The sequence below is a fragment of the Onychomys torridus genome, chromosome 1 (assembly GCF_903995425.1).
Source record: "Onychomys torridus chromosome 1, mOncTor1.1, whole genome shotgun sequence".
Classification (NCBI taxonomy): domain Eukaryota; kingdom Metazoa; phylum Chordata; class Mammalia; order Rodentia; family Cricetidae; genus Onychomys; species Onychomys torridus.
Genome location: NC_050443.1, coordinates 59,489,026 through 59,516,041, shown reverse-complemented (window position 1 = coordinate 59,516,041; position 27,016 = coordinate 59,489,026). Strand labels below are relative to the sequence as shown.

Genomic DNA, 27,016 nt, shown 5'->3' with positions numbered 1-27,016 from the left:
ACTAAAAGACGCACTTCTAAAGAACAAATCACAGGGAAATTTAAAGACTCAGACTAAACGGAAATTCTAGCAATGTGGTGCATCTAACATGACATTTAGAGGAAAACTTATAGCCTAATATTTTTCAACAGAAAAGAGAGAAAGGTGTGAAGTTAATAAGCTGAGCTTCCAACCAAAGGAGGAAGAGACGACATGCAAAACAAGAATGAGGACGGAAACAAAGGCAAGATCAAAGTGAGGGCACAAGCAAGGCATTAAAAACAGAAAGCTGCTTGGAATTTCATTTGATCAGGAAGAGACGCTGTAGACGGTGACGCTTGGGAATGAGGAAGGAGCCACTAACAGATGCAGAACCCACGGTCAGGGCCAACGGTATGCTTCCTACACATTTCCATCCAGTGTTAGGTTTGACTTCACATTTGGGAGTAATGTTATACAGAAAGCAAAATTTATAATTTGATGACATCTAATTTGTTGATTGTTTTTTTATATTTCCTATTTTACATACTATTTATTTTTTAAATAAACCTACTTTCCTCCAAAAGTTCCTAGTTATTCACACTGTCACCAGCACTCGATGAGGTCATTCTTTTTATTTCATTTTGGAGACAGGGTCTGACTATGTAGCCTTAGTTAGCCTGGTGCTTGAACTCAGAGATCCTCCTGCCTCAGCCTCCTGAGTGCTAGGACTAAAGGCGTGTGCCGCACCACCTGGCCATGCTGTTCTTTTTAGACTCATGCATTCTAATACCTATCAGTTGTACACCAGTATCTAGTTATGCTGCTCAACTTCACTTTCCCAGTGCCTAAACTGGCCACAGTGACAGCTTCAAACTATATACACATATTAAAAGTCATTAAATTGTCAGACTTAAATTGTGGAGATTATGTTCATTAGACATCATAAAGTTGTAAGATATAATAAAATATTAATTACTGAACTTCAATGAACTCCAAAATTTAAGGGTTAAAGAAAAGTTACCAATAAAAAAAAAGTGTGTGTGGGGGATTGGCCATAAGCATGATAAGAAACAATTACAGTTCTGAGGACCTTCTTGAAGTCTCAGAAAAGCCGTAACAAGTCAGACAACAGAGCATTTAGCGAAATTGGTGGGTAGGAAAAAGGGAATGGATGTAGACGCTAGGAGGCACCTAATAAAAACAGCCAGACAGAGGTCAATGCATGGAGAAGGACAGTACCAGTGTGGGAAACTCAAGCCCAGAGCCCCAGGCCTTCAAGGCCAGCATCTGTCCCAGTGGCACAACAGACCTCACTGAAGAAGTGTTGAGAAGTGTTAATAAGTGTTAATGCTGATGCACAATGGATGTCCAACTCATTGGTTAAATGTTCCCTTACTTACACCACAGACAAGTGGATTCATCTATCTTACTGGCATCATAGTCAAAGACAATCCATTGAACCCTATTATATCATTATTAAGTTTTGCTTTTCCCCATTTCTCCTGTTGGTGTGTGTATGGTGTATGTGGTGTGTGTGCTATGCATGCATGTATATGCATACACTGCGTGCGTGTGTGTGTGTGTGTGTGTGTGTGTGTGTGTGTGTGTGTGTGTGTTGTGCATGCATGTGGAGACTGGAGGTTGAAATTGGGAATCATCCTCAGTCCCCTTCCATCTGATTCAGCAAGGCAAGGTCTCCTAGTCAAACGCACAGCCCATCAATTCGGCTACTTTTGCCAGCCAGTTTGTTCTAGGGATTCCATCTCCACTTTTTGAGGCTGTAATTACAAATAGGCCACCCTGCCCACCTGGCATTTATGTAGGTTCTGAGGACCTGAGCTCAATTCCAGTCCGACATGGTGAGTGATTTAACCACTGAGCCATCTCTCACACACTGTAGGTGGTTTTTGTTTTTTGTTTTTCTCCCTAGGACTGAATCATGGCATTTAAAAGGAAATATTCTTAAGAACTCTATCTTTTTGAAGTTCGGTACCTAAGAAATGATTGACGGGAGAGGACGTCCGAGTAACAACTCTATTGAGGACTTGCTCCAGAATTTCCTGTCTGATCATCTCATGGATCTGAAAGAACAGAACCAATAAAGCGTGCCTGAGTGACTTTCAGCTTGCTAGCTGCATCAATACATGTTAGGCAGAACAAGAATAATTTGGATATGTGTGAAACTCAATTTTACAGACAAATCAGGAGACAGTAAGAATCATCTGGAAAACAGGATACAGCTCTCCCCTCATTCTTCACCCAGATGATTTGTTAGGCAAGGAGAATGCTTATTGTATTAACCTAAACGTACAATTCTCACGAATGCCAAGGCCGGGCATCAAGGACTACTCCTACTTTGGTGTCTCGTACAGGCAACAGCCACATTTCTGATAGAATCAGTAACTTTTATTCCAAAACGTAAAATTTAAACACCCATGGAAAGTTTTAGAAACAGTAACAATAAAATCTTAATCAAGGTCTTCTTGGCTCCAAGAAGCAGAACAGGTATATCAAAAAAACTTATGAAATTTAACTTGCATTTTATCAAAACTCTTACTTGAATGTGATTACTTTATCTACTTTTTTAGATTCGATAGTAATTTAATAGCAATTATATGCTCTACAGATAGATATTTTGATAATCAATACCTCTGAAATCAAATGAAACATCTTGTTTTTAAAAATATAGATTTAACACAAAAACTAAGATGTTGTTAACCATATTTCTTTTTAAGATTCATTTATTTTGATGTGTACGAGTGTTTTGCCCGCATGTATGTACACCATGTGCATACCTAGCTACCAAGGAGGCCTGAAGAGGGCACTAGACACCCCAGAACTGGAATTACTGTGGGTTGCAGCCCCCACGGGATGTTGGGAACAGAAGCCAGTCTTCTGCACAAGCAGCAAATGGTCACGTGCTGAGCATCTCCCCAGGACCATGGTGGCTCTTCTCGATTGTCACCTTGACTTGGTTTTATTTTGAGACAGGGTCTCTCTGTGTACCCCTGGCTGTCCTGGAACTCCTCAAGAACTCAGGGAGATCCGCCAGCCTCTACCTCCTAAGTCCTGAGATTAAAGGCGTGGTTGTCAACCTGACTGTTAGATTAGTATGGAGCATGTCTACTGCTAGCATGTGGGACAGCGCCTGAGAATAGACAGAGCATCCTAAATGCAGACAGAAGTATGCACTAGGCTGTGAGCCAGATGGAAGAAGAGATAAGGAAGGAACAAGCCAGCTAGAGGCTGCTACAGGCTGGACCTAGCAGCCTCTGTCTCTCCTTCTGTCTGTCTCTTTGACTCTTGTGCACTCTGCGTCTGTGTGTCTGTCTCTCCACTCCCAGGCACTATCAGGTGAGGAGCCTCCTCCAGCCTGTTCCTGCTGCCAAGGGTGATATTCTGCCCCATCTAGGCCCAAAGGCACTGAGCCAGTCAAGCACAGACTGCAACATTGAAGTTATGAGTCAAAATAACTCGTTTTTAAATTTGTTTCTCCCAGATCCTTGTCAGAGACAAAAAGTTAAGTTTGCTGAAGGGAGAGAAATCTACCTTCCATTCAAACTTAAGGTTTTAGTGAAAAATCCTGTCTCAAGGCAATAAAGTGGAGAACTACAGAGGAAGATGAAGATACCCAATGTTATGCTCTGGTCTTCTACACACATGTGCACACAAGGGCAAGTGTTCTCACACACTCTCATGCATATACCTTCCCCTCTCTCAACACAAAAAGAAAAACGAGAGTGTATTCATCAACCTGGATCTGTAATGTTTCAATACCACCCCGAGCTGTCACATACACTCTGCCAATTGTCAAACTTCCTGATCTGCCAAACTCCCAGGCAGCATCTTACTCTATTTATATTATTTAGATACAATTCGAAAGTGGCAGTCAGTGAGACTTACTGTCTGAGTTGGGGTTACCATTGCTGGGATCAAAATGGTAGTCAGTGAGACTCTTACTGTTGGAGTTAGGGTATCACTGCTGTGATGAAACACCATGACCAAAGCAAGTTAGGGAGGAGAGGGTTTACTCTGCTTCCGCTTCCACATCACAGTTCATCATCACAGGGAAGTCAGGACAGAAACTCAAGCAGGGCAGAAATCCAGAGGCAGGAGCTGATGCAGAGGCCATGGAGGAGTGCTGCTTACTGACTTGTGCTTTATGGCTTGCCTAGCCTGATTTCTTAAAGAACCCAGGACCAGGGAGCTGGAGAGATGGCTCACCGGTTAAGAGCATTGGCTGCTCTTTCCAGAGGTCCTGAGTTCAATTCCCAGCAACCACATGGTGGCTCACAACCATCCGTAATGAGATCTGGTGCCCTCTTCTGGCCTGCAGGCACACATGCAGGCAGAACACTATCTACACAATAAATAATCTTAAAAAAAAAAAGAACCCAGGGCCACTGGCCCAGGGATGACCACCCACAATGGACTGTGCCCTTCCCCACTACCAATAAGAAAATGCATTACAGGCTTTTTCTATAGCCAGATCTTATGAAGTTATTTTCTCAACTGGGGCTCCCTCGCTGATGACTCTAGGCTGCGTCAAGATTACATAAAACTAGCCAGTTCACTTACCTTAAAGGTTTCCAGCAAGATATTAGCTCCCAGCTTACATGCATGCTGGTTTGTCATTTTAGAAAGACTGGAGCCAATTTCAGCAGCTTTCCCATCACGAACCTTCTTTGGCCCATATGAATCCATTAAGATGAAACCAAGTTCTATCAGACCTTGAGTTACATGATCCCAACTATGAACACTACAAGAAAACAAAGTGTAGTGAAGAGAATCCTTAGTAAATACCCATCTTCACGCTCATTGCATTTGCTCATTTAACTCAGATTTTCTTTCTCTGCATGTACTATTATTTGACGAAATTCTTAATTTGGTCATGAAAATGTAGGCAAGAGGCTTCCAAGGGCAGACAGAACACTCACTGGGGAGAATGCAGAAATTATGGGCTAGTAGCTTGGTGGTAGAATGCTTATCTAGCACATACAAGGCCCTGGATTCAATCCTCAGTCAAAATAAAAGTATCTAAAATACCTTTAAAAATAGAAACTAAAAATATATATAAAGTAATATATGACCAGTTGACAATTTCTACTCAAGATTTCACAACCAATAGTTTTTTTTTTCAATTCTCCCTTCTCTGCAGTACAATGTACACACTTACAAGGTTGCCCCCTCTCTAGACTGAGATTCTCTAGGGTCAAGACCAAAGTGTAGTCACATTTTTACCCATACAGCCCAGGCACAAAGCAATCAGTAAATATTTATGGCATAGATGGATAAATGATGTGGTTTTAATAGCATGAAATAAACTACAAATAACCACTGTAAGCAACAGAACCTTGGTGATCACCACTTGATGTTTCCCTTTATAGTGGAAGGCATAAGCTTAAATTGGTCTTTATATCATTATATCTACCTGTTAAGACACAGGCAAAGTATAACACAGCACTAAACAGATAACACAGCTGTGCATCTTGACAGATTTAACAATACTCACTCTGGAGAGAAAGGATCAAGAGAAATAAAGTATACGTTCCATTCTTCCCACCCTAGTACTTAAAATATAGCAAGATACACGCATGGGGCTGGGGATGTAGCTCAGGTGATAACTTGTCTAGCATGCAGGGAATCTCGGGTTCAATCCCCAGCACCGCATAACACTGGGCATGGTGACATACACCTGTAATTCCAGCATTTGAGAGGGAGATGTTGGACACTGAAGGTCATCCTTGGCTACATAGTAAATTCCAAAGCCAGCCTGGGATACATCAGACTCTGTCTCAAAAGACGCATGCACACGTGCATGCACACAGATGCATACACACTATGTATAAGGTGTGTGTATATATAGTATAGCCCACACATATAAATGGGCATGTATACATATATAAATACATAAATGGTATACACACACACAAAATGTATACATATGGTGTGTGTGTGTGTGTGTATATAGTATAGCCCATATATATTAATGGCATATATCTACATAAATGGCACACACACAAAATATATGTATAAGATGTATGTATATGTAGTATAGCCCATATATATTAATGGCATATGTACATATATATAAGTACATAAATGGTAAACATACACACACACACCCAAAAATCTATAAACTATAGAGAAATAAGAGGCTGGTTTTCTGGTCAATTAAAAAACCCTCATTTTCCTGTAGTCTATAGACTGTACATATATGAACAGTTGACAGACGGGATTTTTGTTTATTAATTCTTTGGGAATTTCAAATAACGTTTTTTATTCTATTAACCCCCAACTCCTCCCTTTATTAGTTTTATTATTTTAAAACTTTTTTGTACCACCTTTCTCTCCGAGACAGTCACTCACTCAATCTGGAGCTCTTGGATTCAGCTAGACAGGCTGGCCAGCAAGCCCCAGAGAGCTTCCCACCTCCACCTCCCAGCCCTGGAATTACGGGCACATTGTAATGCCTGACTTTCTAATGGGTGCTCCAGATCTGAACTCAGGTCCTCATGCTTCCATGTCAAACACTTTACCAACTGAGCCATCCCCCCAATCACACAAAACAAGAATATTACAGTGTTCAGGAAAGATATAAAGAGTACAAACCCAAGTATCAGGTAGCATGGAAAAAGAAGTTACATGAACATAAACTGTTAAATTTCAGAACAGCAAAGATTAGGCAAAGTTGTAAAAGTTTCTATGAAGAAAAAGCAGGCTATCTACGATAACACAAAAATCAGATAATCATCAGATTTTCCACCAGCAATTCTAGATAAAAGAGAAAATGAAAAATAATAATGAACGTAGACCTTTATACCTCGTGAAACAATTCATCTAGCAGAGCAAAATAAAAACTTCAGATACCAAAAGTCTCAAAGTTTATCATCCACAAACTGTGTCAGAAAGAAATCCTGCAAAAATTACATATTTATGGCATTTTTTTCTAGGAGAAAGGAATGTGGTTCAAAAAACAGAGGCAAGCGAAGAGCTCAGTAAAACTTATTATGAAGTTCAACCAAGTACTGTTAACTTTAACAAGGAGGCCACAGGAAGTGTGTGTGTGTATGTGGTACAGCACTTGGTGAGCATTCACACATTCACACAGCCCTGGGAGATTATAATGATGTCACCCACATCTCTCCCTGTTGAAGTCTGGCCCCATCTGGTAGCTAGAGCCTGTTCCACTAGATATAGATGAAGATGCTTTTAGACCCCGTGCTGGTAGACGTCCAGAAGATGGGCGGAGTCCCACTTCCTGGTTATGCACTGCCTGATTCTTTGACCTAACTTGGAGAGATTCAGTTGGGAAAATACTGAACAGACACCATTATCTTTAGGAAAAAGGAAAACTGGACATATCTGGGTATGGTGGCACATGCCCGCACTCAAAAAGGAGAGGCAGGATTGTCAGAAGTTTGAGGCCAACCAGGACTACACAGTGAGACGCTGTCTAACACTGCCAGCAAGTGAACACTATCCAGATAGAGACAGATAGAGATAGAGATAGAGATAGAGAGAGAGATAGAGAGATAGAGAGATAGAGAGAGAGATAGAGAGAGAGAGAGAGAGAGAGAGAGACAGACAGACAGACACGTCTCAGAGTCTGGTTAGCAAGTGAAAAGAGAACCCAGTCTAATCTACTTGATGTCCCGAGCTCACATCTGCATCTAAATCAGAATTATTCTAACATATGAAAAAGACCTTAAGTTATGGCTTAAAATGTAAAATTTTATATTTAACCCACAGACAGAGAACAGAATGACATAATAAAGACTGTTACAACAACTAATATTTTCCCTGAAATTAAAAAACAAAACAAACATTCTACTATGGCCACTGAGGATTTCCTGGTAGTTTCAAGTCCATTTGTATAAAAGTGTTAAGTCAGTGATTTACTCCAGACTGCCCAGACCCAGACAGACTTCAATGGTCACAGTCAAGAGAACTTAGCATCTTTCACTCACTTAAGACAACGCCAATAAAGACTCAGGCTCGGAGCTGCAGCATCAAGGAAAGAACAAGACAATGTTTTATAACCTGTTATAGAGCAGGTGTCTAAGGAATGAGGCCCTGAGATGAAAGGCTTTTTTCTTCCATATAGAAACATCTTCTCTTACCAATTTTAAGGGCTAGAACTTTAATCTTACAAAGTCATAGATGTAGTGGTCAGTTTTCTTTGAGCGGCCATAAGCAGGGCCACACTGCATTTTCTAACCCAGCCCCTCAGACACTCTTAGAATACGGCCCATCCACTCACCTGTTCTTTACCACTGCTAAGATCATGGCTGAAACACAAGTTCTCTGAGGGACCAGAGTCTGGAGAAATTTCGAGCCTTGGAGGAGCTGAAGATCCTTAAAACTTTTTATAACTGAAGTCTTTAGAAGTTCAAACACCTGAGATAATTGAAGAAATAAGAAAATGAGCCAAAATGATAGTTTCTGGTCTAAGCTAAACCTGTGAGTAGCTCCAAGCTGCCGCTCACACACAGCCTGATGGCGACCATTTAAATAGATTCAGAGGACAGGAAAGCTGTGAGCTTCAGTGGGAACGTGAGAGTTAAGACAGGCTCTTCTTCATGGCAAAAGGGCTAAACATCAGTACATTACCAACATTGCCCATGCCAGGTCTGGTGGTGCATAGCTACAATCTGACACTCAGGAGGCTGAGGCAGGAGCGTTACAGGTTTGAGGACAACCTACATGACAGACCCTGGCTCACGCCTAACACTTTTTTTTAAACATTTAATTACCCTGTGTATTTGGCAGGGGGGAGGGTGCATGCCACAATGCACATGCAGAAGTCAGAGAACAACTCTGGTTCCCAGGGACTAAACTTACGTCATCAGGCTGAGCACCAGGTATTTTCAGCTGCTGAGTCGTGTCACCAGCTCCCTTGTCTCCAATTAATTAATAAAGTCAACAAAGACAGGTGTGTAACTCAGGGTTCTACCACCTGCTACCAAATGTGAGGCTGACTCAATGTCCCACCACCAAACAAAACAGCAAGACAAAGACACAAAGTGTTACTCCTAATGCTGGACCACATGAGAAAAAAGAGGGCAAGATCTTCACGCCTTCCTCGCTGACTGTCAGGGACAGTTCTGAGAGGGCCACCATGAGACTGCTGCCCGGCAGCCGGCTGGGCTGGCTTTCTTGACATGAGCATGTTAGTGTGCTTCTCCCACTCCACTCTACCATCTGGCTTTCTCAACCGGAAATGAAGGCATACGCCAGGAATCCGAGGTTTTCCGGCAGCCTAGAACAGTGGTCTCTTGCTGGCAGGACAGGGAAGAACACTAACAGAAATGGGCTCTTGCGAGCTTTCTCGTCAACCACAGAAAGAACTGAAGTGTCGTTATAAATACCTGTTCCTCAAATCTCTGCACTCTCGTCAGAGAGAGAAGAAGCGCGATGCTGAAAGGGCACAAGGACTTCCTGGAGTCCCCTTGCTGTCCGGCCTAGAATAAACCAAACGGTGACTACACTTCACAAGCACAGCAAAACCTGCTCAAAAACAAGTTCAATAAACTGGGTGGTGGTGGCGCACATCTTTAATCCCACACTAGGGAGGCAGAGGCAGGCGGATTTCTCTGAGTTCAAGGCCAGCCTGGTCTACAGAGTGAGATCCAGGACAGCAGAGCTACACAGTGAAACTCTATCTTGAAAAACCAAAATAAAATAAAATAAAATAAAATAAAAGAGAGAAAGAAAATAGCAACAAAATGATTACTTTGAACATATAAACAGTGAACAATGGACTGTCAGATGATGGAAGAGCTTAAAACCTAACTGACGTCAAGGTCCTTGAGTACCTTTCCCACACAATGGACTCGGGGCTCCCAGAGGAAGTGGCTGGTATTCTGATTTGTCAAGGAAAGCACAGTAAACCTTGAATACCCCGCGCCACAAAAACGCTCCAAGACTGATGCCGCCACTGCATCAAAAGGACACATAACCCAACTCGAGGAATCCAAACAGCCAAACTTAGGTAGCTCTGCACTCAAAATAGATAATGACTGCCGTGAATAATAGCAGAGCCGGTTTAAAGGCTTTCCTGACACTGACAACATCCAAAACAATAGGAGAAATGTTTACAGAAGGCTAACTAGTACTGCTCTAATAGAATAAATGATACAACAGAACTTTTCTGAATTTCCCTGCAGGAGGATTGCCCCAGGTTTGAGGCAAACCTAGGACACAAAACAAGTTCTAGGTCAGCTAGGGCTACAAAGCAAGACCTAGCACTGGAAATTTTAAAAATTCTCCAAGAATCATTAACACATGGAAAAATCAAGTCTTAGTGTCTACAGAGTTTAATTTGGACCCAGCCATACCTATTTGTGTGTGTCTTGTCCAGGGCTGAGTTCTTGCTACCACACTAATGCTGAGCAGCTGTGACAGGCTGTGGAGCAACCTACACTAGTCAGTATCTGTACACAGATCTGCTGGCCTCTGCAAGACAAGGGCCAAGGTTCTGAAGGTCCTTGCTAAAAACACAATCCAGTCCCAAGAAAATAATCAGGTAAATCTTTCAAAGTAGAACCCAAGGCAAACGGGGCTGGATGCTTTTAAAAAATGATGTAATGGAGATGGAGAGGTAACACCGTGGTTAAGAGCACTTGCTGTTCTTGCAGAGGACACAGGTTCAGTTCCCAGTACCTACATGGAGGCTCACAGACATCAGTTAACTCCATTTCCAGGGGATCGGATGCCTTTTTCTGACCTCCTCTGGCACCGGGCACACATGTGTTACACATACACACATGCACACAAAACACTCACAAACACAGAATAATATATAAAAAAAATAAAGAACACATTACAAGGATATATTTGCAACCAAAATAAAAAATATTTAAGGAATTATACTAGGCATAATAAATAAACCAATGTAATAATGTATTAAGCTGAACAGGTCATGTGTGGAATTTATACAGCAGCTATGAAAGTCTAAATCAGAATTACAGATTAAATCCTATTAAAGGAGTTAGGTAAAATTAAATTTGTGGGTGAGAGGATGTCACTGTGGTAACACGTCCATATTCTCAGGAGACACATACTAAATGATTCAGACAACGAAGGGCTATGGTTTCTGCAATTTCCTGTGAAATGGTTCACAGCTGAAGAAGGTGTATGTGAGACTTAGAAACGTACTTAGTAATAAGTGAATCTAGGTGACGGGAACAGGTATTTATCTTGTTAGACTTTTATCTTTGTTTTGGGTTGGGGTTTTTTTGTTTTGTTTTGTTTTCAGAATGAAAAGTTAGAGGGAGGTAAGCATGGTGGTGGCATAAGCCTGTAATCTCAGCACTTGGAAGATAGAGGCGGGAAGATCAGGAGTTCAAAGCCAACCTCAGCTAAAAAGGAGCTTGAGGCCAGTCTAGTATACACAAACCCTACCTCAAAAGAAAAAAATAAAAAATAAAAACAATTTATTTTTCTACCTCAGATATTTAATGATGAATAATTTAGCATCATAAAATTCTATGATATACTAGAAATAAGAAAAACCCCACTTCATAAATGGGAAAGCTGAAGCCAAAGATAAAAATTACTTAAGATATAAAATTAGAATTAAACTGAAATTCCTGCTGGATGTGGTGTGTACACCTTTAATCCCAGCACTCGGGAGGCAGAGGCAGGTGGATCTCTGAGTTTGAGGCCAGCCTGGGCTACAGAGTGAGTTCCAGGACAGTTAGGGTACACAGAGAAACCCTGTCTTGAAAATCAATAAAGAAAATAAATGATATAAGTAAATAAATAAGAGGCAGATGGCACAGATGTCTAACACATGGAGGACAGACAGCCGGAAGCCATACGGTGGGAAGGAAGGCTTTAGGGAGAGTAAGGAAGACCACGGCAGCAGAGCAGCGGCTTAGCTTAGGTTCTGACTAGGGTGAGGAAGGTTTTCAATGGAGCTTTTGGCTTAGGGTTGGGAAATAGCACACATATCTTCTGCTTTCAAAGACAAAGAGATCCTCCAGACCCATGGATGTCCTGTATCTGTGCTTCTGATCACAGACTGAGAGGAAAGAGGCTTCAGTTCAAGTGCCCCGTCTCATGGAGACCCGAAACCAGCGTAAGAGCCGGCTGCTACCTTTAAGTGTTTCAGAAGTACTCTGCCTAATTCACAGTCCAGTTTGATGGCAAACACAATGTGTAGAATGACGGTGCCTTCCACATGATAAAGTTCATCTGCCGGGACGGTAACGAGCTCCAACAACCTAGAAGATTCAATAACAAGGTCTAAGTCAGGGTCATAGAATGAAAGAGTGCTGGACGAACAAGCATCCCACCGGAGCCGCGGACCGTGGAGGCAGAAGTGGCGAGGAGACTTACCCAAAGAACTGTCTACAGTCAGCCAAATTTCCACTTTTTTTTTTTTTTAAAGATTTATTTATTTATTATGTATACAGTGTTCTGCCTACATGCATGCTTGCAGGCCAGAAGAGGGCACCAGATCTCATTACAGATGGCTATGAGCCACCATGTGGTTGCTGGGAATTGAACTCAGGTCCTCTGGAAGAACAGCCAGTGCTCTTAACTGCTGACCCATCTCTCCAACCCCCAAATTTCTGTTTCTTTATCTCATAATCTCTTCCCAAGTCCAACCACATTCAATCAGGCTCTGACCTCTCCTTGCCCACCAGTGCCACCTCACTGTTCTTCTAAGGGTGGCAGAGGACACCCACATGGCCCAAACCTACAGTCTCACCTGGCTATGCAGCCTGCACTAGCCTCGACTCTGAACTCACGATCTATCTGCCTCAGCCCCCAGAGTGCAGGGATTATAAGCATGCGCTTAACCTGGTCTCCTTGTGCTCCGGGACACTGACTAATCTCAATGTTATCCCCCTGGTTAGCTCACCCTCCCCACCCCTTGATCTTTAAATGTTGAGTATCTCAGAGCTGGTAGGCTTCTTCCTCTTCATATCTTCCCTAGATAATTCCATCCTGTCCCCTGGCTTTAGTCCCCTCCCATTTATTATGCATCTGTATACTTACTTTTCAATAATTTTTAAATGTATCATCTTATATATCAGTTCAGACTTTCACCTGCTCAGTGCTCCAAATAATATGCATTGCAAGTCTAATGTAACCAGAACTGACCTCCTATCTGTGAAACCTGTCAACCTTTCCTAAGTCAACATAGAGAACCACCTTCTCATCAGCTGTGCAAGCCAAGTAACCAAAGTTATTTCAGACCAGGAGCAGCTGATTACATTAGACCCAACAGCATGAATTCCTCAGCCAGGCCGCTTGGATTCAAACCTTTGCTGTTATTTTCTGGCTATATAACTCAGAATAATACCTGAATTTGTTTGTTTCTTGGTTTCCATATCCACAAAAAAGGATGCAAGGTTTACAATATATGTACCTGGTACAAAATAAGCACTCTGTGCACTTGCTTTAAAAAGAAAACATCATCTCCCTCCCTCCCTCTCTCCCTCTCCCTTCCTCCTTCCTTCCTTCCTCTGTCCCTCCCTCCCTCCCTCCCTCTCTCTCCCTTCCTCCTCTCTCTCTCCTTGCCTCCTGCTCATGAATCAGGTGTAAGCTCTCAGTCACTTCTCTGGTGCCCTGCCTGCCTGCTGTCATGCTCCTTACATGATGGCCATGGACTCTAACCCTCTGGAAACCTGAGCCCCCAAATTAAATGTTTTCTTTTACAAGTTAAAAAAAAAAAAGAAAAAGAAAAGAAAAGAAAACACCTGGGACTGGAGAGATTTCTCAATGGTTAAAGGCACTGGATGGTCTTGCAGGGGACATGGGTTCAGTTCCCAGCAGCTCACAACCATCCATAACTTGAGTTGGGGGGGAGGAGGGAGGGGAATCTGATGCCCTCTCTGGCCTCTCCAAGTACTGCATGAACTTGGTGCACATACATACACAAAGGCACACACACATATATATATATAGAAAATAAAATAAACATTAAAAAAACCCACCAATTTTCTGATATGCCACACTGTGCTCTGCCTTTGTATTATCCCCTACCTGAAAATGCTCTCCTCATCAACATATGGTGGTTCTTATCAGTCAGGCTCTGTTTAAAACAGAACCTTCCCAGAGATGTTTCCCAGACCCAATTTAAAGTAGCTGTGCTGTCACTGACATATGATCCTTTCTATTTATCTTCACACATGACAAACACTAAGATTTTCTTCTCACCAAAATTTAAGCTCCATAACAGCAAGAGTCTTTGTCTGACTAGTTCATTGTTGTTGGTTGTTTTTTGACTCTTTTGGGGGGCCTGCCACCCAGCTTCCAAATAAATCACACACAGAGGTGTATTCTTAATTATAAATGCCTGGCTTTAGCTTGGCTTGTTTCTTGCCAGCTTTTCTTACATTATCCGTCTATCTTTTGCCTCTGGGCTTTTGTCTTTCTCTGTTTCTGCATACCTTTTCTTTTTATTTCTTACTCCGTGGCTTACTGTGTAGCTGAGTGGCTGGCCCCTGGAGTTCTCTCCTTGTTCTCTTGCTCTTTCTTCTTTCCCAGATTTCTCCTATTTCTCCTCTCTGCCTGCCAGCCCCACCTGTCCTTTCTCCTGCCTCACTATTGGCTGTTCAGCTCTTTATTAGACCATCAGGTGTTTTAGACAGGCAAAGACACACAGCCTCACAGAATAAAACAAATGCAACATAAAATAATGCAACACATCTTGGCATCATTAAAACAAATGTTCCACAACATAAACAAATGAAACACATCTTAAAATAATATTCCACAACAGTTCATCACTATAGTCCCAAGGCCAATGCTACCCTTGTAGTAGACGCTAAGCTGTTAGTTAATTTTCTTCTAATAAATAGATGCTAAACCTGCATCTTATAAGTTACTGGTACTTTCCTGGAAGGGTGTGAACAAGAGCAGAAGAGACTGAATTAGACTCCTTCCTTTGTAACTGAGCAGCTAGAGGAAGGTGAGGAAGGGGCGAAAGCCAGGCTAACAACCACACTAAGGACTGAAATACACGGTGGGAAGGTGGATTTGTGAAAGCGCTGCACTTCTAAACTGTATTACTCACTCATCACTGCTCTGTTCCTCACTGTGCTGCTTATCCAGCTCACTGAAGAAGGCTATTATTCCATCCAGAACACTTCTTCTGCTCCCCTAGAAATAAAATAGTAATTATTTTATTGTAATAAAAGAATGTTCACCTAACTCAAGATAAAATAACCAAGGGCTATCTAGTATAAATTTAAATAAGTTACAACCTAGTGTCATGGTAATAATGTACAGAACACTTGCATGTTGCAACAGTTTGAAATACTTCACAGAGCCAGGGAAACAGCTCGGCGGAAATACTGTTGTGCTGTGACTTCCTCCTAGAAAAACATTTCATTCTGCAGGGAAGCTCCTTAAGGTCAGGTATAACCATGGGCAAAGCTTCAGGAAGTCCCTGAAATTGAAGAGGGACACTAGGCCCACCCTCCTCAAGCACATATAAGCAGCAAGGATTGGGAAGAGACACCGTCAGAGCAGCAGAGCTGCCTGGAAGAGACTCTCCAACCTGCTGCGCTGCCTCTCCAAGTGTGCAGTATACTCCAGGAGTCCAGTGTCTGTGAGCTGTCACGCCTGCTGGGGTGGGCCTTTGGTAATGTGGTCTGAGTCATTACTGCTCCTGAAAGTAACTCTCCCCCACACCCCTGAAAGCACCACCACTAAAGCTTGTTGTTTCCCCATGGGGGCTTTGGGGGTATCCTCCAAGGGTCGGTTATTCGTCCCCTATCTGGTGTGTCTGCTCACAACTCTCCAGGAATAGTGTCACACAACAAATAACGTAGTTTCTGTGCTGTGTACATGCTTTCTGATATCTATTTCTTTTACTTTCATACACACAAAAAAATCATTTTCCCCTTGGCTGAAAAGTATGATCAAATCACCGCAGACAAAATAAAAACATGTATGTCTTAGTATGAAAGCCAATAATCTGAAAAAGCTGAACTGGTACAGCTGCTTATGCCACAGAACTAAGGAGAAATAACTTTTATTTGTACCTTGGAGGAGAGAACCAGAAGCTGATAGACCAATGGTGGTATTTCTTGGAGATTCAACTTTGAAAACATCGCCAACACTTTCGCCACCACGTGCTCCATCTCTTCTGTGGTTAGATGGACATCCCTGTGGAGCAGAGATCTGAAGGTCTAACCAGAGCCTAACTGCTTTGTTTTTAGACATTAAAGACAGGAGCCGGGCGGTGGTGGCGCACACCTTTAATCCCAGCACTCGGAAGGCAGAGGCAGGAGGAACTCTGTGAGTTCGAGACCAGCCTGGTCTACAGAGTGAGATCCAGGAAAGGCTCAAAACTACACAGAGAAACCCAGTCTCGAAAAACCAAAAAAAAAAAAAAGAAAAGAAAAGAAAAGAAAGAAATTAAATTCAGGACTTCATAATAGTAAAAACTCTATTCAAACATTTTCTAAGAAATAAAATATAGGGACTAGGGAGATGTTTCAGTAGGGTAAAGCATTTACTATGCAAGAGTGAGGACCAGGGCTTGGATCCCCAGGACCTATCACCTATAATTTCATCCAAGACAGGATCTCTGGACAAGCTGCTTAGTTAGAATAGCTGAATCAGTGAGCTATGGGATAAGTGAGAGACTGTGTCTCAATACCTAAGGAGGGCAGCCAATATCAACCTCTGGCCCCCACATGCACCACACTCACGACTTAAGTACCTTCACAGTAGCAAAGACATGTACACATATGCACGCCACACACCACAATAAACAAACAAACAAACAAACAAATACAAATAAGGGGCTGACAAGATGACTTGATGGTTAAGAACAGTTGCTGTTCTTCCAGGGGACTGAAGTTGGGTTCTCAGCACCCACAAGGAGCAGCTCACAACCACCTGTAACTCCAGCTCCAAGGGCTCTGACACCCACTTCCCTCACACACATGCACACATAGAGAAATAATAAATAAGTCTCTAAATGAATTTTGGAATTAAAGAATAAAGTAGCTATTTACTACAGCTGTCCCATTTGAGTTTTCTCTTATGAAAAATCTTTTAAGAGAACCAACAAATTTATCTGAGCATCTCGAAAAGAAAATCATATATTTAATAAACTAAGCCCAAACAGAGGGAGGGGAAAGAATATCATAACAGAAAACAGAGTTACCATTGCTATTACTCAGAAAAAGTAGAGTTTGAGCTCACTGTGTTTCAATTTCTTTTTGGTTTTTCGAGACAGGGTTTCTCTGTGTAGCTTTGGAGGCTGTCCTGGAACTCACTTGGTAGCCCAGGCTGGTCTCGGAACTCACTGAGACCCACTTGCCTCTGCCTCCTGAGTGCTGGGATTAAAGGCGTGCGCCACCACCGCCTGGCAGTGTTTCAATTTCTTATAGATAAGTTGGCAAAGCTTGCTGTGAAGACAACAGACAAAAACAATGCTTACTTGAACATAGACGTGAGCTGGATCACATGCCGCTGAGCCCATCTGGTTAAAGACATGAGGAAGAGTGAGTTGATTTCATTTTACTCCTTTACATATAATTTTATAAAACTGACGAAGAAGAGGAAAGAGGGGGGCATTCCAAGTTTGATTTTCAATACTGGGAAGCAAGACAAAACAAATACAATTTGAAACAATAGCTGGGTGTGGTGGCCCTGGATCCTGGCATGTCAGAGGCAGCATGAAGACCTGAAGTTCAAGGTCATTCTCCCCCACAGATCAAGTTCGAGGGCTACATGAGACCCTGCCTTTTTAAAAAACACAAAGATGAATAAAGAGAACCAATAACTAACCTTTAGCTTACCAGACTAGGAAATCAAAACAGATGGTGAGGTTGACTCCCTAGCATCAAAACAAACCACTCTGATAACACCCGATACGGGAAACATTACAGGAAGCAGACACACTTTATATACACATAGGAGTATCCAAGTCATAACTTTAAAAAGGCACACACTCACAAATCACCCAATTTACTACTTGAAACAGTTTACATGCATACTTACAAAATGTCACTTAGGTATATAAACAGGTTACTGCAAACATTTTTTAATTTGTTTTTAAACAGAGAAAATATTTGATCCAGGACTGTTGGCAGACCTATAATGCCAGGACTTCAGAGTCTCAGGCAGGAGGGTCATGAGTTAAGGCCTGTATATTGAGAGCCTATCTTTAATAAAATGAATAAGATAGTTAGGCCTGACGGTGTACACCTGCAATCCCAGCACTTGGGAGCTGAGACAGAAAGAACAGCACAAACTGGAAGTTAGCCTGAGCTACATAGTGAGACCTTGTCTCAAAACAAAACAGCTGGGCGGTGGTGATGCATGCCTTTAATACCAGCACTCGGGAGGCAGAGGCAGGTGGATCTCTGTGAGTTCATGGCCAGCCTGGGCTACAGAGTGAGTTCCAGGACAGCCTCCAAAGCTACACAGAGAAACCCTGTCTCGAAAAACCAAAAACAAAAATCAAAGTGTTTCAAAAACAAATTAAAGAAAAACAAACATAAATGAATTAAGACATTCCTCTGCCTTAAGGATATCAGGACTCTCTAAATCATAGTTAGTATACTATGCAGCTGCATTAAAACAAAGAGTCAAATAAACTGGAAGCATGTGCAGTTTTAGTATATTAAATCATCTTTCTTAAACACTTACTGCAAACCAAATGGTGTTATGATAGTATATTGTTATTATTGCTTGGTTTGGAAAAATATTAAATATATAAATTACTATATTTACCATAATTATATTAATATATCATATATTGACATAATATTTATATGTAATCATATATAAAATTATAACTAATATAAAATATATAATAGCCTTATGTCATTATTGTTATTATTTGGTTTGGAAATAATATTAAATAATTAAATTTTTATTTGGTTTGGAAGCTATAGAGGAAGAGAAAGCCAGGCCTTTTGAATTAAGCATGGCAGTCAGCAGGCAAACACATGGTGAACAGCACCAGGGAGCTTTAGGGAGTGAGAGAGCCCAGTGTCTGGGAAAGCAAGCCCAGGCTTTGGCAACAGTGTTTTTTTTTTTCTCTCTCTCTCTCAGAAAAGCTGGGAAGCAACAGCAGCACTAATAGTAGAAACCAGACAAGGGACTGCTTCTTCCATTTTCTGAGACAGGGTCGAATGTAGCTCAGGTTGCTCTTAAACTTGCTACATAGCCGAGATGACTGTGTGTTCCTGATCCTCCTGCCTCCACCTCCCACATGCTAGGATTAGAGGCACACGCCACCATGCCTGGCTCTTTTGGTGGTATATTATAAACAATAGTCAACAAAACAGACAAGGAAGTTTACAAATACAGCCAGAGATCACAGCACTCTACAATGTCAGTTCTCAGAAGGCAGAGGCATGAAGATCATAAGTTCAAAGACAGCCTAAGCTACACAGTGAAACTCAGTCTCAAAACAACAAAATCACCTAGATGTGTGTGTGTGTGTGTGTGTGTGTGTGTGTGTGCGCGCGCGCGCGTGCGCGCGTATTTGTGTATATGAGAGAAACAAACCCAGAAGGGACTATCTGAGGAATGGAGTGAGGCAGGGAAGTGGTGAGTAGTACAGTGGGAAGGAGGGTATTAATAGAGCTAACTAAAGTAAAATGACATGCATGAAAATGCCATAATAAAACCCATTACTTTATATCCTAATTTTAAAAAAACTATTTAAAAAAAGAAACCTATTAATTTGTATAATTAACCCAAAAAAATGTCTTAAAAAAAATTCCTCAACAGCAACAAAAAAACTTTACAAATGTCAATTCCTGAAATGAATCATTGTCAGGCTTTTGGCCACGTGAGTCCCGACAGACTCCCACACGTTTAGAGACTCACCTGACAGAACACAGGCTGTCAATCAACTGCCTCTTATGTTCTTCTCCATTCAAATCACCTGAAAACACAAAGCGGATGGAGAGACTGATGATCGCATAATGTGAAAAAAGAAAAAGTCGCCAGAGCCGGAAGGACATTACCTTTCCCACAAGTCAGCACTTCCTTTTTGGTAGCCAAGGCAGTGAGGATGATGGGTAATAACTCCAAGGATTTCCCATTCACTAGGCTGTCCTCTCGGATGGCGCCAACAAACTCACTGGCTAATTCAACAAGTAACGGGCCTGGAAAATGGTGAACCTGGAAGTTCAAGGACAAAGAAAATCTTAAGCAGGAATCCGATGTCTGAAACCCTTCTGTGAAATAAGTGTATCCCTGAAATACTGAACAGACACTCTCACAACAGGCACTATCAGGGATTCACGGAATCACACTGTTCTGTTCCATTCTTGTAACTGTAAGGGACTTCGAAGGTTGGAGTCTTCCATCAACCCCTCACTGCTTTCAAGACCTACAAGGAGATCTGCATCCTGGTACCAGAAGGTGGGCACAATCTACGTGGTTTATACCTTCCTGGCCCCATGTGTAAGGCACAGGTCTCCTCCCCGTGCAGGACCTATGCTAAGTTTGGCACTGAGCGTTGCCCCTCCATCTTACCTCCAGCATTAGCAATCCTATGATCTCAGAGGCTACTTCCTGCTGCAAATCTCCTGATTCAACCAACTGGATACAGCAACAATATATCTTGGATCTCCTAAGGGCGCCATCTTCGTCCGAGCAGGGGGAGCCTTGGTGTTTTAAACAGGTGTCCAGAACAAAGGAAGAAGAAACAAAGTGCCAGGATGAGCAGGAAAATCAAACAAGCCTGCAGCATAACACTGAAGCGGAATAATGGTGTTTTCAAGAGCAATGCGAGGGGCGAGGGAGAACTCAGTGTAGCCAAAGCAAAAGGACTAAAGTGTCATCTTCTGCTCCACTGATTTATTTTATTACAGTGCAGCAATTTGGGAAGAGGGCTTCACTTATCCAAGTTTAATGCTTTATGTCAGAGACATTATCGCTAGGTTATGTCACCAGAGCGATAAGGACAGTGGCAATCCATCTCTTACATAAGTAAGGTACAAGAGTACCAACAAAAGTAGCCAAATTCAATCAAGAAATGAGCCAAAGACTCAACCAAAGGAGGCTCTATGTAAGAAAAACAACCTGCCACAGCAGAACACTTCCTTATGCCAGTGCTTGGGAAGTGGAGGCAGGAGACTGGAGCTCAAGGTCATCCTGGACGACATCAGTTTAAGGCCAGCCTGGGCTAAATGAGACTTTGTCTCAAAAATTAAAACAAAGCAGAGTAATTCCAGGCAGTCAACTTTTATAAAGGTGTCAAATCGGGGAAGGGGTTAAAAAAAAGTCACATCTCTACCTCACAACAGACACAAAAGTCAGTTCAAGACAATCAAAGCTCTGACTCTAAGAGCAAAGCCAAGCCCGGTAGAGTGCCGCACACTGGAAGGCCAGGACTCTGGAGACTGAAGCAGGAGTGGGTATTTGAGGCTGGGCTGGGCAGGCTGGGGCACACTTCTTTTTCTTTTCTTTTCTTTTTTTTTTTGGGGGGGGGTGTTTCGAGACAGGGTTTTTCTGTAGCTTTGAAGGCTGTCCTGGAACTCACTTTGTAGACCAGGTTGGCCTCGAACTCACAGAGATCCACCTGCCTCCCAAGTGCTAGGATTACAGTCGTGCGTCACCACCGCCCGGCTGGGGCACACTTTCAATCCCAGCACTCAGAAGAAGCAGGTGGGTCTCTGTGAGTTCAAGGCCAGCCTGGTCTACACAGCAAGTTTCAGACTAGTTGGAGCTACATAGTAAGATACTGCCTCAAAATAAACAAATAAACAAAAGAGTTCTACCACAATTTGTAAAACTACTTTGAGTCAAACTGAACATAGAGCCCTTGCTCAAGAAAGTGACACAAAAATACTACACTGGGAATGAAGGCTCTGTGTGAGGTATGCAAGGTACTCCACTCTATTCACACCCAGAGCTCCCTAGCCCTCAGAGCGTGCTAGACACATCTCATTCTCTCGCCGCAATCCTAAAAGACTGAGTAAGCACAGCAGAGGGAACTCTTTACAGGGCCCTTCCCCGCCCCGCCCCGTCAGCAGCACAACCTCAGGTTGCCCTTCCGATTCCCTTCAGTAAAGAGTCCCAGCATCACACGGAGGACAGCCCCGCTTAGCAGGCTCTGTAGGCTCTCCCGGACCTTCAGACAGTAAGAAAACCAGCAATGGCACCCACGGTAAAGCGTCTGCAGAGGGTACACGGAGGACTCACCTTTGAAGATGGCTCTCAGGAACGCTCCCGCGGCTCTTCCTTTCACTGCTCGACTCTGAAGGAGATGATTCAACTGCAACCAAAGGGGGAAAACCATCACAAGCCTCCGCACCGGCTCCTCTACCCACATGACCTCGGTGTGCAGAGGAAAACAGATGCTGCCAGGTTCCGGGCCGACGCTAACACACGAGCACTCCCTTCTTACTGATACCCCAGGAAGAGCTCCAAGAATCCTGGACTGCCAAGACTAAGCTAGCCAGGCAGAGTGGCGCCTGGAATCCCAGGACTTCGGGCTGAAGCAGAGGACATCCGTGAGTTCTGGGCCAGCCTAGAATACAGAGCAACTGCAAGGGCAGCAAGAGCCACGGAGTAAAATTTCTGAAAAATAGTAAAGACTAGGGCTGGGGGATGTAGCCCAGCTGGTAAAACACCTGCTTAGTATGCATAAGACTCTGGGTCCAAACTCTTGTACTCCAGAAACTGGGTGTAGAGGCGCACACCTATAATCCCAGTGCTCTTGAGACGGAGGCAGGAGGACCAGAAGTGCAAGGTTATCCTTGGCTACGCAGGCGTTCCTGATCAGCTTGGGCCAGAGACCCTGATTAAATAAACAAACAAACGGACTAATAGCTATTCAGAAATTTAGAGCAAGATGTGGTACCAGTTTGTGTCTATAGTCCCAGCATTTGGGAGCCGAGGCAGGAGCCCGAGGTCTATCTCCATTACAGAGTAAGACTTTGTCTCAAAATCCCAAAGGGGTGCCAGTCATTCTACAAATATTTATTAACTCTTTCATTAGCACTGGGTACTTTGGCATGATTTCGAGACATCCATCCATCAACAATTATTTCTGATGCATGCACTTTTTCAGAGAACAATGTAAGGCTGGACAAAGGGACATGGTCATTTGTCTCAGAGTATATGAGAAAGGGAAAGAATAACAGAAGAAAAAAAACAGAAAAAAATTGTCATGATGACGAACAAGTATCTGAGATAGACTATACCTCAAGGGAAGGGAGGCAATAGCAGGTAGGCAGTCACACCTTCTGAGGTAGGAAATAAGCCGAGAATGGGCAGGTAAGAAACAGCTGGCTATACACAGAGACAGAGGCATCATCCTACTAAGGCCCCAACAGAGCAAGCATCCAGTATGCTTGAGGACCTGAGAAAAGACCAGTATGTCGGGTGAGCAGTAAAGGAGAAAAAGAGCAGAAAGTAACACTGGAGATACGGGCAAGGACCAGAGTAAGAAGACTCCCACAGGCCACCGTAGGCAGCTTAGGTTTCATCTCTGTGCCGGAGAAGTTCCTGAAGTAAAACAGGTGATACTTCTTAGGTTGTGGGGACTGATGAGGGAAGAGAGAGACCTGCTAGGAGACTGCGTGACTGTGTAAAGAGCAGAAGAAATCCTGAGTGAATGCATACTGTTGACATAGCCCAGCCATGTTAAGGACTAAGGCCGTGGACCCATGGGAAACTGGCAAAGCCTTTTCGCCACATTCGGCTCAGAAGGGCAGAGCATTCCTCTGGTCTAAGTACAAGTGTTTACGAATGACTGACCAGTGTATGCAAAAACTAGCAACTGCGGCTTCCTCCTCAACATTCACAGCCTGAGACTGCTCGCTTACAGACGCCTCCTGTGGAGACCAGCTCGTTCCAACCCTCTGTGCTGTACACAGTGAACAGAGAGGCTCCAGGTTGCTGCAGCAGGGGGTACCACTCCATTAGCGTGTGCACAGCCCAGCAGCTTTTTTTGTGTTTATGTCTGTGATTTCTTTAATAAGTCTGTTCTTTCTTCAATCCCTCGCCACCCCTAGTCGGGTTCCAGGAGCAAGCCGTGCAGGTCATGGCAAAATGATGAGAAATTAAGGGATAGGCCCAGAACAGATCACCACAGCCCTGGAAGGAGCCACCCCTGCTGGAGCCTTGATCTGGACTTCTAGTACCCAGAATCGGGAAACAAACTGCAATTACTTACGTCATCCAGCCTGAGGTCCTTTATAGAGCAGCCTTAGTACACTAACATACAGGAAGAAGGAGACAGACTCAAGACATAGCTGAGAAAAGGCCAGGCAGAGTGATGCAGAAAAATAAGTCAATGAACAAGCCTTAATTTCAGACTTAAGCAACTAACTGGAAGGTTAAGGTGGCGTCGAATGAAAACGGTGAAATCTGGGTTTTGGTAAGCACCTAATAACCCAGAGGGCTACTAAAGCACTCTGCTGAGCTCCACCCAGTTTCTGAGGCAGTAGTCTCTTACAGAGCTTAGGACCTCTACTCTGAGATACAAGAAGCAAGTGCCAAGTAGATAATGAGGTCATTATTTGTCTCATTTTTATACTCATGGATTTACAGTGAAGATTCAGGCACTGGTTTTCTTTTACCAATAATTTAAAAGAGATTGTTCTGGGAGAGATGGCTCAGAGGTTAAGAGCACTGACTGCTCTTCCAGAGGTCCTGAGTTCAATTCTCAGCAACCACATGGTGGCTCACAACCATCTGTAATGAGATCTGGTGTCCTCTTCTGGCTTGCGTACATGACTACATAATAAATAAATATTAAAAAAAATTTTTTTCTGCCTAGTAACTTATTTCCTCCAAAGAAAAACATAAATGGAGACACATCAACAAGTAAACTAATGTTTCTCGTCCATAACTATAGCCTCTATGTAGCTTCAAACACAACTGTTCTGTGGACTACAAACGTATATTGATTTGGGGGCTGGAGAGACAGCTCAGTGGTTAACAGGGCTTGCTGCTCTTCCAGAGGTCCCAGGTTTGATTCCCAGCACCCACATGGTTGCTCACAACCATTTATCACTCCAATTCCAGGAGATCTGACAGCTTCCTGGCTTCCACGGGCACCAGGCATGCACACAGTACACATACATACAGGCAAAATACTCACACACAGAATAAAAAAATTAAAAGTAAAAAGTATACTGACTTGTACATACTCAGCTGCAAAGGCAATCTAAGGTTATTTCAAATTTAAAACTGATTATAAATGGCTTCCATTGTCCTTTTTATTCTCAGCCTTGATTGCTTTCTTTGTTTTGGGTTTTGTAGTGCTGGGGTCTGAATCAGGGCCTGTGCATGCTGAGCGAGTCTTCTACCACTGAACTGCACCCCAGCCCTCTTTCTACTTTTTACATAGTCCAGGCCGGACAGGAACTTGCAATCTTGCCAGTTTCCCCGACAGCAGGATTGCAGCTCACAGCTCCGTGTCTATCTGTGTCCATCAAGTAAACCCCCTCTCCTGAGGACACTGGGGAGAGGGGCCTCAGCGTACCCCTGCGGCTCTGCACGGGCTGCTCTTTCCCGCTCACACATCCTCTGAATTTGTCAAGCTTGGCCTTTGCTTTTAGAAGTACTCACATCGTCAGTTTTCAGGGTTTGAAGAAATTCCTGCAGTTTATCTGTTGTTTTATCTGTTGCTAGAGATAAAATTTTCAGGTCCATTGTTGCTCATATCAAAGAACTGTAAGAAAGGGGAAAAAAAAGGTCATAGCTGGAAGCTTCTAGAAGTAATTCATACTGGTTACAGACAACACTGTAGTGTTCAGCGGATAGAAACCTTGGTAAGATGATGATGCTTGGGGTTAGAGATGGCTCAGTGGTTAAGAGCACTGGCTTCTTTTCCAGAGGACATGAGTTCAATTCCCAGCACCCACAGGGCAGCTCACAACTGTCTGTAATTCCAGTTCCAGGGGATCTGATGCCTTTACATCCATGCCCATAAAATAAATTTAAATAAATTATTCAAAAAAAGAAGATGATGCTTATCCTAATCAAGTCTTACGAATTCCCTATAATTCTGTACATGGTTTCAGAGCTTCTGATACATTTTCAGCATCTACTCAACATAATGTTAAAAATCAAAATAGCACTTAGCTATATGTCAGATATATTGTAAAACTATAGGACTATATAAACATACAATAAAATACTGTTGGACAAATGAATAAACAACATCATAAATGATAAGCACCAATTAAATGGTATTAAAAAAAAAAAACAAGTAGGGCTGGAGAGATGGCTCAATGGTTAAGAGCACTGGCTGCTCTTCCAGAGGTCCTGAGTTCAATTATCAGCAACCACATAGTGGTTCACAACCACGTGTAATGAGATCTGGTGCCCTCTTCTGGCCTGTGTCCCTACACATACAGGCAGAACATTGTACACATAATAAACAAATAAACAAGTAAGCCTGAAGATGTGGCTCAGTGGTACAGTGCTTGTGTAACATGCACAAGGCCCTGGGTTCAATTCCCATGCTATAAAAAAAGGAAGAGAGAGAGAGAGAAGGGTGTGGGTGTGTGTGGTGTGTGTGTGTGTGTGTGTGTGTGTGTGTGTGTGTGTGTGTTAGAGATCACATGCACTAGCTGGTTAGCTCACACCTGGAGAGGGAGAGGCAGGATTAGGAACCCAGGACCAGCCCTCAGTTACACAGTGAGTTTGAGGCCAACCCTGGCTACAAGAGACTCTGTCTCAACAAACCACAGAACAAAAACAAGTGAGAAGCTAATAACACTAAAAAATGTTTTCAGAAGAAGTCAGAACTGGAAATTAAGAAACGAAATGTAGGTAGCCGAGACGACCAGATAGTCTACAATACCGGGAAGGAGGAGGATACCATAAACAAAGTCAGGTGCGGGGGGGTCGTGTGTGTGTGTGTGTGTGTGTGTGTGTGTGTGTGTGTGTGTGTGTGTGTGTGTCTGAGCTGAAAGGCTCACCTGGGAACTAAGTAGACTGGGCCAGAGGGAGGCCAAGGACAGCAGCAGCAGGATGGCTTGAGAGGCTGAGAAGAAACAGATCTAAGTGTCAGTTAAGGAACTTAGATTTCACTGACAACTCCCCAAAGTCCCTGAGTGACAGAGTCTGACAAGACGGGAAGCAGTCTTTGGGG

At 43.0% G+C, this 27,016-nt stretch overlaps 1 protein-coding gene across 2 annotated transcripts in view; it reads right to left on the bottom strand.

Annotated features, from left to right (window-relative positions):
* Fanci (FA complementation group I) overlaps positions 1-25,569 on the bottom strand; it is a 55,610-nt gene extending 30,041 nt beyond the window's left edge. For both annotated transcript variants that reach the window (XM_036186687.1, XM_036186688.1), the window contains exons 1-13: positions 25,486-25,569; positions 22,108-22,180; positions 20,437-20,567; positions 19,923-20,079; positions 19,783-19,840; positions 17,378-17,419; positions 15,969-16,092; positions 14,996-15,081; positions 12,065-12,191; positions 9,333-9,425; positions 8,225-8,361; positions 4,540-4,720; positions 1,955-2,042 (exon numbers count right to left, since the gene is read on the bottom strand). In XM_036186687.1, the coding sequence (XP_036042580.1) occupies positions 1,955-2,042; positions 4,540-4,720; positions 8,225-8,361; positions 9,333-9,425; positions 12,065-12,191; positions 14,996-15,081; positions 15,969-16,092; positions 17,378-17,419; positions 19,783-19,840; positions 19,923-20,079; positions 20,437-20,567; positions 22,108-22,180; positions 25,486-25,569 (1,381 nt within the window). The remainder of the gene's footprint in view (positions 1-1,954; positions 2,043-4,539; positions 4,721-8,224; positions 8,362-9,332; positions 9,426-12,064; positions 12,192-14,995; positions 15,082-15,968; positions 16,093-17,377; positions 17,420-19,782; positions 19,841-19,922; positions 20,080-20,436; positions 20,568-22,107; positions 22,181-25,485) is intronic.
* Between the last annotated feature and the right edge of the window lie 1,447 nt (positions 25,570-27,016).